The sequence below is a fragment of the Syngnathus typhle genome, linkage group LG9 (assembly GCF_033458585.1).
Source record: "Syngnathus typhle isolate RoL2023-S1 ecotype Sweden linkage group LG9, RoL_Styp_1.0, whole genome shotgun sequence".
NCBI classification, from domain to species: Eukaryota; Metazoa; Chordata; class Actinopteri; order Syngnathiformes; family Syngnathidae; genus Syngnathus; species Syngnathus typhle.
In genome coordinates, this window is record NC_083746.1 from 8,962,724 (window position 1) to 8,977,113 (window position 14,390).

Consider the following 14,390-nt stretch of genomic DNA (forward strand, 5'->3'; position numbering starts at 1 on the left):
ATCTACAGCAATCAGTATGCATTTAAAGCTCGGTGTGAGATGGACAGTAAACATTATGATGCAAATTAGCCACTAGCAGTAAATAAGCAAAAAAATAATAATAATAGTACTGTAATATTTTTATTAGATAAAAAATAACTGGGATACCGTTTGCATATCAATTTCTTTTGTTGTGGATAAGAAAATAAAAATAAATGGAAAACAGAACTCAGAGTCGCGAGTGTTAAAAGGTTAACATAACAACAGCGATTACATTATTGGCCTGACTGAGGCATGCAAGCATTGAAACAGTTCTGATTTGTATCCAACAGACTGCACTGCAATTTTGCCTTTCTTCCAGCTGGGAAGAAAAGCAAGGTTAAAAAAAAAAGCCTTTGAAAAGCTGGTTTCTCTGCAGTTTCTCTGTACAAGAGCTCTTAAGTAGGACAGCCAGGAAAGCAGCAGGAAACCCGTTTAGCCATAAAGAGAACATTTCCATTTCTTTTTCTGGAGTAGCCTCGGTGAGTGATTGTTTACATGTTGTTGAAACGAGGTCGATTTAGCTTTGTTTTGCTTATGGCAACAATATTTTTGGAGATTTCTTTTCAACGGGATTTTATATCACATATGTTATTTTATTTAATTTAACAGAGATGTGTAAACCTTTGGGGAACAAATGTTAAAGCTTGATGATGCTCCCTGCTCCTGCTGGATGGTGTGATGTCTCCGCCCACATGTCTTTAGGCTAAGCACATCCCATGATAACTTTGGCAGCTCTCCAAAGGAATGAGGAGGCTGAAGGAATACTGAGTTGAGCCCACAGCAAATCTGGTTCTACCTTAGTAGATGCTTTAGCTTGTTTGCGGTGGTTGATTCTAGCACAAATGGGTGATGTTCACATTTTGGTAAATGATCAAAAATTAGGTCAGAGGTCATCCGCTACCAGGGGCCTCAAAGCGCACCTAGTACAAGCTTGTTCCCTTAGAAACAACACTTGCTGCTTTTACATTAGCAGAGTTCTTATATTGCTGCAGGTTGTTATGGCAACAGGGAGGATGTGACATAATCCAATGAAGTGTTGTTTAATCAGGTCCCTTGCTCTGGCCTGAAGCACAGTCTTTTCGTTTAATTGTGTCTTTGTCTTCATGAGAACGGTGCGTGTGAATATATCAGGCTATCGCGTCGATAAATGGTCGAGAGAACTCGACCGCATTTGTTGTCACGCTGGGCAGCATATGTGGAAAAGGTCGAGCTAAGTAGTGTGAAGCTCTTTTTAACCAGGCCATACTCTGCTTGACAAGAATTGTTCATCGGAGCGCAAAAAAGAAAAGAGGTACAAAACTTTTGGAGACTTGGAATGAGTTTCAGTTCCTGTTCTTCAGCGCAAGAGACTCCTTTGTTGCGACATCAAAATCAAACAGGACTGCAAGCTAAGCACTACTCATGATGCATATTGTGTGCTCACCAGCCAGAAATGAATAACCCATTTCTTCCTTGTTCAAGGGCACCTTAAGGAGTAAACCAGCATTTACTGTTTCAGATCTGGCCAATCCACGATCTGGTCTTAAAGCAAACGTGCAGCCTCACTGACCGAGCTTCTGCCAACTCTGTATTAATACTAATCGGCTTTAGCTCTGAGTCATGTGCACCGCCCACAGAAGCTACTGATAACACCCTTACATTAATATTCTTCATCTTAACCTATATACTTAGTTCCATTTTGATAGTGACGATGTGTGATGGCACAATTGCATTTTGAGTCTTAAAAGCAAGGAAAGTAAGTCATTGGTACATTGTTGGCAGAGTTGCCATAAAGCTTTTGTTAAACCCTTGCAATTGCACCAAACTCAGTGGCAGACTGTTGACACACCACTCACTGCAACCACTACTAAGAAACAGTATAGAATTCATTGTTATTGTAAAATATTGCATTGATAACTGATTAATGTATTTTTTAGCATTCTTTAATAACATTGATCCTAAGTTGATAGAACATTAGAAACGTTAGGTCTTTGGTTCAAGCTCAGGTTTGCTCTTGCTTCACTGGATGATTTTGTTGCAGTCATTTCACCTGGGAATGTTATTGTAGCGCTAAAATGTTTTTTGCTCAAATCAGAGCATGCCGTTATGCTCTCCAGCTGAGCACTTTCAGTATGTGATCAATAATCTCTTGCCTTTCTCTCTCTTTCCTCTTTTTGTAGCTTCCCATAACTCAATGGGTGAGGCCCAGTAATTTAGAACCCCCCCCGTCCCCACCCCACAGCCCCGAACAACCGCTTCATACCTGACCCGCAGACGCATCCCATCAACACTGGCTCCCTTCACGTCTGCCGACATGGCCTCCACCGGCCGGTTGCTGGGTCTGGCCGAGCTGGGGCTGAAATGTGACCAAGAGATAGAGAGGAGATATGAAATTGTGCCGTCGGTGGTCTGCTCCATGAGCTGCCTTTTCGGAATCATCTACTGCTTCTTTGGTACGTGATGCGACACGGTTCTGCTCATATTCAACAAAATAATTACCGACTTCTCAGAGAAAACCAGTGAAGGGACTCACATTTGTGTGTAAAAAGGTCATTTCGGTTTGTAATTCCTCAATCCTGTGCAAAATGGTAAAAGGTTGAGAGCATGTACCGTATAAGATCTCCCAACTCTTTGAAAGAGCATTGCTTGCGTGAGCCCAAAACATTTTTTTTTTCCCCAGATCATATTGTGTTTCTCATTATACAATTAGCTTCAAACTGCCATCCATGCATGAATATTTACAATACACGACAGTTGTGTGCAGTCACAGAGGTAATGCAACTGAATCAGGTGGTACATTTCTTTAATTCAGCCCAACAAAGAAGAATGTTGTAGGGAGACAAAAGGCCAGCACAAAAGCAGGAGAACTAAAAGGGCAGAAGCTGACAGGAACAGATGGGATGGAGGCCTCGATTGCTCGAGGGATATTAAGTGAAGGTGAGGAAACAATGAGAGGGAGTGTCTGCAAGACGAATACATTGTAAGGATTTGTCCGGGAGAAGACAAGAAAATCCCGGCTTCATACCCGTAACAACATGAAAGAACAATTACGGATTAAAAATCCGTCAAATCTAAAATTGGGTTTAGGTCTGGAGAATGTTGGCACTTTTCGAACAAGTTGACAGGAGATAAGGAAAGCTATGTATCAAATGAATGCGCTTCGGCGACCAGAGCTTGTTCTTTAGTCTGGACAGGAAAAGGAGTTGCGCAATGCCCGGCTACACAAATATCAGAAAATACAATGTTGATTCCCCTTGAGTCGAGTGGAGTCCGTTTTGATAAGCACGAACACAAAGCTGAATAGCTTTCATTACAACACAGCACAATGAAATGATGCCGTGCGTAGAGCAATAAAGAAATATTGAAGATGCCGTGCAAAGAGACTAAGGAAACGGAAATTAGAAGGTCGTGCTTGCCCTTATGACATGATACATAGATTAGCACATTTGGACACAACCGCTAACAATGCTATCGGATTTTTCCACCATATTCTAATGAGCAAAACGTGAAGGCCTCTCGAGCCGATCCGACAAAGCTCTATGCTCACTGTGGCATGGTTATATTATCATCCATAAAAAATAATTTATGAGCGGTAATTTGCTTGCATGCTGAGTGTGCTTTCTACCTCCTCTCAGGCTACAGATGCTTCAAGGCCGTTCTGTTCCTCACCGGCCTCATGTTTGGCTCTGTGGTCATCTTCATGCTGTGCTACAAGGAGAGGGTGATGGACACTCAGCTCAGCATAGAGGCGTCGGTGGGCATCGGCCTCGGGATTGGGACTTTGTGCGGATTGGTGACGATGTTGGTCCGCAGTGTCGGACTGTTCATGGTGGGCCTGCTTTTGGGACTGTTGGTTGGAGTGGCTTCATTGGTGGTGAGGAAACAAATTGTTTGCTATTGGTTGACTTTCTAGCTTATTTATGGAGGGATGGTCGATACCAAATTCAAATAAAAATGTTTAACTTTGGTTCACGGCACAAGTGGGTTTACCGGTACTGGTATTGGACACCGTCGCGAGTACCGAGACCTCGAAAAAAAATACCATGTATCAGTCCGATACCTGAAATCGGTACTCGCCCCTCCCATGATCGAAAATGCCATAAAGCAACATTTTCCATTCCTGACAAAGAATCTCTGAATTTACCGTCATTCTCTTCAAGGTCATGGAGGAATTTTACCACCCCAAAACAGTTTGGGTTCCTCTGGGAATTCTTCTGGGTTCCGGGACCCTGTTTGCTGTCCTCACTCTTCAGTGGCAGCGTTGCTTCGTGACCTTCTCCACTGCCACTTTCGGTTCTGCAATCATTACCATCACCGTGGATTACTTCATAGAGCTTTTTGCGATGGTGCAATACGTCTACGAGAGACTCAAGGTTCTTCTTCTACTTTCTTTGTGCTTCTGGCGGAACTTTTAATTGCACACGCAGACAGAAATGCGATGTAGTCATTCCTGAATGGGAGTAAATTGCTTGGCTGCGAAGTAAAGATAACGCCGTTATTTGGGGTTGGAGCAATGCAGCTCTGCAAACTCCATTTCCAAATCTGTCAAGCAATGAGCAGATCACAAACCAGATATGGAAAATAACAATTTATCAAGCACTTGCACAGAGCATGCACAACATACTCCTTGATGACTCATTGGTAATGTGCAGCCGAGCGTTTCATCTTTTCTTACTGGCGATGCAGTGAGACAAGAAGACCAGAAGGCCAAGGGGTCATACACGCTTCCCCTCATGAATCATTCCGTCTTGTACAGGCCCGTCAGACGGCACTTTGTCCAGAAAAGCGTTCTACCAGCCCTCTGTCCATATGCGCAAGAGAGATAGCCAGGGTATATTTACACCTGCCGATGCTAAACTCTAAGCTATCCCCTTTAATCTTGCTAATAAATTAAAATCAACAAATCTGATTTCAGCTTTTGTAGGCTTAATACAGCAACTGATTTTTCAGACCACTCATGATCTCTGTTTACAATATAGGTGGCACCCAAGAAGCCAATGTGCTGGTTCACGTGGATCATCATGGGGGTGTGGCCTGTCCTGGCACTGCTTGGAGTGCTGATTCAGTGGAAAGTCACAGCAGAGGGTTTTTCTCACACAGAGGGTGAGGGCACAATCACTGTTATTTCAATTGACATGCAAATGTCAGTATGTTGAAAATGAAATAAAATAAATTAAATAAAGGAACTCCGTGTTCCAATACTTTTGGAGATCATCTTACAGTATAACACACCAAATACACTCGCTAATGAAGTAGCAATCTTAGTATACTCTACTAAGGATGAAACAGTTTTCAGCGGCAATACAATACTTTTTTTTGTCTCCTTGATTTACCCTCCAAATTTTATGTTCCATGGTTACAAACCAATTTTTGTACATGGAATTACTCGAGAAAATATTGTTAAGTATCAACATGAGTTCACCGCAAGCTGCTGCAATGATTAGGAGCTCTACATTTGTCACAAGTTCATTGAACGGTTTAATTGCTTGGGGTATAACTATAATGAGAGAGAACGTAATGTGCCGTAGTGTGTTATTAAGGCAAATAGCTTTTTTGTTTGTTTGCCCATGTGCAGGGATGGATGAGGCAAAAGAAAGTATGACTTTGCGTTACTATGACAACTATGGTCGGTTGTACTCAAGCCCAGAATCTGACGACTCAAACAAAACAAATCTGTGAATCTTGGTAAATATTTAGTAACAAATATCATATTTACAGTGATGTATTCCTTTTGAATGTTTATCTCAATTATAACGTTCTGTGTGATTTGAAAAAGCTTATTGCTTGGTTGGAGTCCTTTCATGCTCTCAATTAATGGTAGAGAATAGAGGAAAAGGGGTGGGTGGGTGTGAGGAGGGGGTGGGGTGTTGCAGGGGTCTAAACTGGTGCTGACTGGGTAAACGGGGCACTCAAGTGGGCCAGTGAGGAAAGTCACGTGGGCGTTATTGAATTGCATGCAGCACACTAGTGATCTGTTTGAACATAATTGGCTCGTCTTCCTCTTCACTTTGTTTTGTTTCGTTCTCCATCTGAGCACCCTCATCGACATTATATTCTTCTATTAAGACACAGAGACACAATAAGTGGCATTTGGCCAGGGGGTCCAGAGAGAGTTAGCTGAGGAAAAGAAAATGGGGGTTTCATGAAGCAATCCTCTGACAGATGGTGCCTTGTTATCCAGGCGCTCACACAAAAGAAAGCAAAACAATGGACAAGATGAACGCACACGCTATAAATTTTCATGCTGTGAGGCTGCTTTGACATTATTGCATCATCATTGCATCGCATCCCCACCTAACGTTAAGCAACGTTTAAGTGCACAATAGGATGATAGCAGTGAAATGAAATTTCTGAGGTCACTTTCGAGACATTTTTTTGTTGTTTTGTTTTAATGAGGGTTACAAATGCAGACACGTTCGCAAATCATTAACCGTGAAACCGCAATGGGGAGAAGTAGCCGGTTGCAGATTTGCTTTTCTTTCTCCGATGGGATCATTAACAATCTTAAAGATGAAATGTTATTAGTGTGTTGTTATTGTTTTTGCATTCTCAGGAAATTAATAACATGGTTGTTCTTAATTATCTTCCCTCGCCTCTCTAGTGGTTTTGAGTCGGCAACAAAGGCGAGTGCAGCTCATGCGAATCCGGCAGCGAGAGGAGAAGCTCAAAAAGGAGAATGAGACCAAGAAGAAGAAAAAACAACAGAGCCAGAAGAGCGGCCCAAAACAGAAAACCAACAGTCACCACCAGCAGTACCACCACCCGGGGACATCCCACCCGCATCACCCATCCCGAAGCACGCAACCCCCCAAAATCCCTCCCCCTCAGACTGACCCAGGCTTCCATCGCAAGCCCAAACCCAAAAAGCGCTTTGAAGGGGATGTGCTCTCACCGGTAAGAGATTTATTTACTTCATCTGTTGAGGGGGAAAAAAAATCTGTTTACACTTTTAGAACAGTGAGGTAATTGTTTGTTTTTGTCGTGAGGTTGCCTGGCAACCAAAATAGAAATGCTACCTTGCTTGTGAAGTGGTAAATCTGAATTTAGGTTGTGACCTTGTGATTTATTGTTCATTTTAACAACAAACTGAAATAAACATTGGCTTCACTTTTAGGTCAAAAACTAAAAATAATGTCAACACTGTCGTGTTTTTCTCCCAAGTCAACCCAGCAACATGCTTTTTAGAATGGATTCTCATATTGCTTTTCAAATGCTCCTTGGGAGCAAATGAAATTGAGCTTGGGGTGCCCCAAGGGTCAATTTTGGGTCTCCTAGTTTTTAGTCTTTACATGCTTCAGGAGCTACAGTATCATCTTCAACACTTATGCAGATGACACACCATGCATTTGAGCATGTGTGTGTGTGAGTGAGTGTCTTTGCATGGTGGGATCTTTTCACATTTTCTCAGATTTTTATTTATTTATTTTCTGGGTGAAACACTGTTAGATTTGTCTGTATAAAATGTGACATCAGCCATTAATACACTGATGTTTGGCCTTGGGTAAAAGCTTTGAGTGCTGTCGTTTTATTTTATTTTATCTTTACGTGGCTGTTGTGTCCTCACTCCACTATTTGTATCTGTCCACAGAGCTACATCCGCAGTTTCAGGGACAGGCAAACAGACAGACGAGCATATTCCCACAGTCGAATGATGAGCCGCTCCCGGATGGCTGAACTTGACTACGACTGTGGCTCTCAAGTGCCCCTCACAGCACCTTCTGGAGCTCCGGTTCGGATCTGATGCCTCAAAATATGCAGATCCTTCCCAAATTACAAAAACGTGTTGCGCATGGTTTGGCACGCCAAAGGTTGTGTCCATCAAATTAAAACCGCAGGAACACAAGAACTACAGGCATGTTAAATCGGATTGTTGTTTGTTTTCAATAGCAAACAAATGCAAGAAAAAAACTCATGTTATCAGAGAAAAGCACACTACTAGCTGCAGTTGTTACAATATAAACTGGCCCCAAAAGGAAACTGACTGTGCTAATCATGTTGTGTTGTCAAGGCAGGCAACACACAACAGTGAACATGTAATGAAATCATGTGCTACAGTTTTGGTGCAGACACACAAGCCCTTTGGCAAGTGATGGATTGTACCAAATGTTGGCGAAAGTGAGGGTGGTGGTTGTCTCCCAATGTATGTAAATGTAATCATGTGATGGTTTTTGTCGTCGTCGTCTTTTTTTTTTTTAGGAAAACACAATACTATAATTTTTATAAATTGCACGAATCCCATCATGATGGCAGCGAAGACATTCAAATGTGCGTTCTTGATGTGCTTGTGATGGAATCAGTTGCAAGGGCGCCCTCTACCGTTTACAACTGGACTGGACAGAAAGCAGCATTTTTACGGTCTTAACTTTGTATTCGTTTTATAATTGTTATTTTAATTGTTGGGCCAGGAAACAAAGCAGCCACTGCTTAACTTTACATATAAATATATATATTCAAATGGCACCAAAAGCAAATTTTTACCTATTTTTTTGTGTACATCTTGTAGATGTTTAAATAGGAAAAAAATAAGGGGTTGCGATGACTTCAATAGTGAAGTGCCACAACAAATGTGCTTGTGTTAAATTTGGCAGGCCTTGCACTTGTTTAAGGGGTACACGTGCACTGTTACCCCTTTCATGCACATGTGTCCTTGTCGAACTGTTTTGTGTTTTCATTGTGTCAATGTGTCTGTGACGTGTTCTCGTGTCAAGTTAGAAGTAGGTCGTTCTATTATTTTCTAATTGTATTGGCATTAAATTCATTGAATGGATTGACGGAGATGTTCGACTTTTGTGACGTTGGATTCATTGTCTCCCCTTATCCTTTGTCTTTTCTTCTACCGGTCTCCTCTTTTTATAGTGTCTTGTTTAAACCATGCAGAAAAAAGGGCTTAGAAAAAGCATGAGGCATTTTCGCAATGTATTGTCATCAAGTAATTTTGCCACATTTGTTATTTGACATGATTTTTCGTTATAAAATTGCAGGCAAATTAAGTGTTCACATCTCAACAGCTAACAGTTGAATTACTCCACGTTGACTATTGAATTGCTCCAGTGAAAAATGTGTAGATATCATAACCCAAGTACTTAAATGTAATGAACGTTCGCTGTCGTCACGTTTACGCCATGGTCTTGTAAATATATATTTTTTTTCCTGCAATTACTTTTTCTGGTGCAGTAGATATTTTTATTTGTGTTCTTGAATGCTCAAGTGATTTTTTCTTTTTTTTTGAGTGACAGACATGAGCCAGTGAAGAGATACTGATTCACCTTATTGCCATCATTTCTAATATTATTATGATTATTGTTATTATTAAGCATGTCTTTAAATGGACCTATGATATGATTAAACAACATACGTGTAATTCTACAATTACTGTTGTGTGTTTTTTTAAAAGTGGGTACATGACTCATAGTTGAAATAAAATTAAAATAGGGATGCCATATTACTTACCAACTCTCGTGGTCTGTGCTGCTCTCAGCTTTTCCATTTTGCTGCATTCTAGATTTTTCTACCCCTCCACGGCTTCTTTTCTCCGCTATCATTTTCAGTCCAATGACTTCAGACACATGCTGCATTGTGGATCTGGCTCAAGCCGAGCCCAGCCCATTAACAAGCTATTGTTCACACAGGCTGTTTCTGATCATCTTGTTTTCTCAGAATCAATTGAATGTGCACAGCAAAACGGTAGGCTTGGTGTCAAAGCAATTGTTCCAGATGATAAATTGAGTGCGCACAGGCAACAAGAATCTCAAAGTTGGTGATAGCCTGACCAAAAAAAAAAAAAAACTTTGAACAAGTAACAAATGTCTTTTATTGTGCTATTTGAGTCAGAGTGAAGCAGCTTGACATGGTTGCCCATGCACACACAATCGCACGCTCTCGGCACAAGGCCAAGATCATAATGTCACACATGACTTAGTTCCTTTTTTCAAGAGATGCTTCTTGACATATTTTACCACCATCTTCCCATTTTTTGCTCCGGCCGCTAACACCAACACAAGCCATTCTCGATTCAATCGCACAAATGCATATCAACACAGACAAAACGTGGAAAATGTGCCGTCACAATTCGCTCTGACCCGCTTTGATGCCTTGTGGCTTGCGAGGTTTGGCATAAATACGCAATAGTGGGAAGTTGCCTATATTTTTAAATTTTTATTCATTTTTGCAGCTTATTGTAATAGATTTTGATGTCATCATCTCCCTTTCACATGATGTCCTGCTGGTGCTGTGTGGACTCGCTGACAACCTAAGAGAGATATTAAAAAATAGTTTGACTGCTGGTTAAGAATCTGTGCAACATTAAGGATCAAAGTATGTTGTAGATAATGCTGGAGAATATTTTCCATCCACAGTTAAGTGTCTTGTCAGTCATGTGGGAATGTGACAAAAAGTTTGGCATGACTGCAGGTTTATTCATATAATCTTTCTTTTTTTCTTTTTTTTTTACTAGCAGACTTGTCTTGTGAGAAGTTAGAAAATAGTAGAAAAAAGTTAGAAAATGGTACATGATCAACTTAGCACCCCCAATGAATTAAAAATATTTTCATTACATCTGGATATGGAAAAAAAAAGATGTCACTGGTTTATTTCCAAGTGACTTCTAATGGGTGTTTGTGTGTGCTTGCGCCAACCTCTCCATCACGGGTCTCGATGGTCTTGATGAGAACTGTCTTCTTTGAGTGCATCTCGGAGGAACGCTGCGACTGAGACTCGGGACTGGTCTCTGGAATGAGACATACACAAACATAGCCTCATTTTAATTCTAATGACACTTATGACTCTCGGCTCAGCCCACACACCAGTTGGTTGAACCAGCGAGCCTCAAGGGTTGCTTAGATGTCATAAATCCCCACACAGTGGTGAGTATGGGTCACTGGAGTTATGTAATATGCTGAAAATAGCAACCCCCCGTGTTTGGTAAGGGGTTATACTTGGTCTTTTGGCCCTTCCTCCACAATTTCGAATGCTTATCTTATGGGCATGTTTGTGTAAAGACCGCACAGTTTCACCGACCTCTAAATCCAATGGCGGAATAGGCAGTTTGGAGAGGCATTGTGGTGGTGATCCTAGAAAATAAGAAAACACAAAGATATAATATAATATACAGCAATTTGTTTAATTCCTATACAGTTAATTTGGCTGTTTGCAAGCTGATCCATAAATAGCCAAAATGTGTGTTTTATTGATGCCCATTCAAATGCATAGGGTAATAATAAATAAATAAATAAATAAATTAAAAGTTTTCTTTATTTTGTGGCTCTGATCAATGACATAATTGATAGATGGGCAAAATATATGTTAGCAGCAAGTCTTGTGGGGGTTATACACAAGTTTATATAAGAATAGCGCACCTGGTCTCTTCTCCCTCCAGCAGCTTGCGGTAGGTGGCAATCTCAATATCCAGAGCCATTTTGACATTCAGCAGGTCTTGGTATTCCCTCAGGTGACGGGCCATATCATCCTGGAAAGCAAATGCTGTCGTCAAATAAACACCCTTCTCCAAACATTCAAGCACTGCCACGATTGCAAATAAACGCGTCTGTGACAAGGATCAAGTGCGCTCGATTTCCCATGTATGCATCAGACGGATGCTGTTCTATTTAAGTGACAGATGGAATATAAAATACTGACCTTCATTTTAGCAATGTCCTCCTCCAGACGTGCGATGGTATCCTGGTAACCGGAAGCCTCACGACCCATGCGGTCTTCAATCTCTCTCATCTGACGCAGCAGAGACTCGTTCTATGGAATAACAGAGATGTGAGGAAGTGGAGAAGTCGAGCAAAAAGAAAAAATGTTTCATATGTGTTTGATACTCACGGTGCCCTTGAGTGAGTCAATCTCACAAGTATAGGACTGGATCTGGTGTCGGAACTCCATGCTCTCTTGTTTGGCAGAGCGCAGGGCATCATTGTTCTTATTCACAGCCTGGTTCAGATCTGTGACCTTAGGAAACAAGGTTGACGTTTGAGCGATAGAATACCAGACCAACGTTTATCTACATAACAAGATTTGGTTTGTGAATGTCGCGTCCTACCTTAGATTTGTACCAGTCCTCGGCCTCTGAGATGTTCTTGGCAGCGATCGCCTCGTATTGCATGCGGATGTCCCTCAAAGCGGCGGTCAGGTCAGGTTTGGACATGTCCATCTGGATCTGCACCTGAGTGTCCTGAATATGGCTCTGGAGCTCACGGATTTCCTGGAGGAAAAATGTATTTTCAACACACATGGAAATCGTAGATGTTAAGTAAAAAGTTCATTGTATTATTTATGGCACGTACAATATTAGCAGAGAACAGGCAACTATATTAGGCTCATTGAATTAGGCACAACTGTTACATTTGAACTCATAAGGCTTGGTTGCTTTCAGCTGCCCTGTGGACCAACCAAAATAGCTTCGCATCTGTTCACATGCATACTCTTCTTTTTTGTTCTTGATATAGACAACAGCTGACAAGCTTTCTTCAAGCAGGCCACAGTTGAGAATTTCCCAAAGGTTAAAGTTGAGGTGTAAAAAAACTGCACTTCACCATATGCTTCTTCAAACAGATCCTAATCATGGAGTTCAATGAATATGAGTTACTGCGAAATGTGTCATAAATATCCCATGTGTAAATTTTCCAGCCCCTGAACTTTTCAATGTGCCAGCATCCGATTGAGTCTATTTACAGTATTTTGGACATTGGTCAACAGCTACAAAAGATATATTTAACTGACTGCTCAACAAACCTCCTCATGGATCTTCTTGAGGAAGGCAATCTCTTCTTGCAGACTCTCGATACGCCTCTCCAGGTCCAACCGGGCCAGAGTGGCACTGTCCACATCCTAGAAAAAAAAAAAAGGAAGAGCAGATATATAGTCTGTCTATAGGAAGATTAAATTGAGTTAGTGGGGGACATTGCAGTGGCGTTAATGAACTGGGGGGGTTGACGTACAGCTCTGAAGGCAGACAGATTATTCTCGGCTTCTTCCTTTTGGTGAACCTCCTCCTGTAGTCTGCAATGAAGAAAGGAAACAATGAAACTTGTATTAAAAAAAAAAAAAAAAACCTGCATTTTGACACCAGGTTTATCACACAACTGTCACATTGGACACTGGGTGGAAGAAAAATTACAGAACACAAATCAAGGTGTTTTCAGTGATGGGAAAATGAAGCTTCAAATTTGCTTCATGAACCAGTTGTATTATTTGACTTCTCGAGATGGCACTTACTGTTCACACTGACTTGCCATTTCTTAAACCTACAATGTGATCTAGAAGAGTAAAAAAATATATCAACTGGTTCATGAAACAAATTTGAAGCCTCAGCTTTCCATCACTGCCCTCAACCACCCGCTCACCTACCTGAGTTTCAGTTTTTGAAAGTCATCAGCCAGGTTATCTCTTTCCACCTCCACACGGGCACGCTGGTTGGACAAAGCTTCAATTTGCCTCCTCAGCTCCCTCATTTCATCTTCGTACATCTCAGCCACACGCCCGGGTCCCTCGCGGCCCTTGAGCTTCTCGATCTCCACCGTCAGAGCAGCGTTCTGCTGCTCCAGGAAACGAACCTTCTCAATGTAGCTGGCGAAGCGGTCGTTGAGATGCTGAAGCTCGGCCTTCTCGTTGGTCCTTGTGTTGAGGAAGTCTTGGTTCATGGCATCGGCCAGGTTGAAGTCAAGTTTCTCGCCGTAGGTGCGCATGGCTGTGGAGGAGCCCAGGCCGAGGCCGGCGCCCCCGGAGGACGCCCTGAAGCTGGAATACGACGGACCACCACTTTTGACTTCATACACTCGAGTACTATGGCTCGAGGAGTTGCGACCTCCTCCTCCATGAGTGGAGAAGAGGGAAGACATCGGAGATGAACCGACACCAGTACCAAAGGTGCGACGGTACGAAGAGGCCGACTGGGCGGAAGATGAGTAGGACTTGCTCATGGCTGCTGGTTTGACGTATTTGATGTTGGTGAAGTTGCTCGAGAAGCTAAGACCCAACTGAGCTGCTGGGTGAATGGGACAGGAACCAAGTGAAGAACCCCCCTGCAGCATGCGTGGCTATTTGTAGCTTTGCCACACCCACCGTCACCACGACACCGCCTCAATGTCCGCCCATTACCTCTTTTGTCTTTCTACCACCTGACTCCACCTTGCCTTCATTTTTTTTTTTAATCACTTTTTCATAACTTTTACCATAATAATTTTGACAGCACTTACACTCACTAGTCATAACATTAGGCATACCTGCACTGCGTCATCTCCAGGTATTCGCTCATATCATGTCGCTAAATACATTTTGGAGGATTTTGTAGAGATTTCCGACTGCTTACATACATATTCCAAAGGCCTTTGCTGGACATTTCCTCGCCCCTCTGCAGCCACTCAGCTGTTGCAGTGCTTTCCGTCCCTCCT

At 42.0% G+C, this 14,390-nt stretch overlaps 2 protein-coding genes across 2 annotated transcripts; one reads left to right on the plus strand and one right to left on the minus strand.

Annotated features, from left to right (window-relative positions):
• The first annotated feature begins 2,314 nt into the window (after window positions 1-2,314).
• On the plus strand, window positions 2,315-9,369 carry tmem198a (transmembrane protein 198a). Its single transcript, XM_061286610.1, has 6 exons — window positions 2,315-2,453; window positions 3,636-3,874; window positions 4,161-4,373; window positions 4,980-5,103; window positions 6,602-6,894; window positions 7,589-9,369. Exons 1-6 carry the CDS (start codon window positions 2,315-2,317, stop codon window positions 7,739-7,741), a joined length of 1,161 nt encoding a protein of 386 aa, XP_061142594.1. The 3' UTR covers window positions 7,742-9,369.
• A 424-nt stretch (window positions 9,370-9,793) lies between these two features.
• desma (desmin a) lies at window positions 9,794-14,020 on the minus strand. Its single transcript, XM_061286609.1, has 10 exons — window positions 13,348-14,020; window positions 12,939-12,999; window positions 12,733-12,828; window positions 12,041-12,202; window positions 11,824-11,949; window positions 11,635-11,745; window positions 11,355-11,464; window positions 11,017-11,069; window positions 10,635-10,726; window positions 9,794-10,249 (listed from the first exon to the last, which is right to left on the minus strand). The coding sequence occupies exons 1-10, from the start codon at window positions 13,917-13,919 to the stop codon at window positions 10,208-10,210; spliced, it is 1,425 nt and encodes a 474-aa protein (XP_061142593.1). The 5' UTR covers window positions 13,920-14,020; the 3' UTR covers window positions 9,794-10,207.
• Window positions 14,021-14,390: the final 370 nt, after the last annotated feature.

Excerpts from the sequence above, each read along its gene's own strand:
- tmem198a (XM_061286610.1), top strand. The coding sequence starts at position 2,315 with ATGGCCTCCACCGGCCGGTTGCTGGGTCTGGCCGAGCTGGGGCTGAAA. Across the intron at positions 3,875-4,160 it reads TTGGAGTGGCTTCATTGGTG|GTCATGGAGGAATTTTACCA; the intron begins GTGAGGAAACAA and ends ATTCTCTTCAAG. Across the intron at positions 5,104-6,601 it reads GGGTTTTTCTCACACAGAGG|TGGTTTTGAGTCGGCAACAA; the intron begins GTGAGGGCACAA and ends TCGCCTCTCTAG.
- desma (XM_061286609.1), bottom strand. The coding sequence starts at position 13,919 with ATGAGCAAGTCCTACTCATCTTCCGCCCAGTCGGCCTCTTCGTACCGT. Across the intron at positions 12,829-12,938 it reads ATCTGTCTGCCTTCAGAGCT|GATGTGGACAGTGCCACTCT; the intron begins GTACGTCAACCC and ends TTTTTTTTCTAG. Across the intron at positions 10,727-11,016 it reads TTCCGCCATTGGATTTAGAG|AGACCAGTCCCGAGTCTCAG; the intron begins GTCGGTGAAACT and ends GTCTCATTCCAG.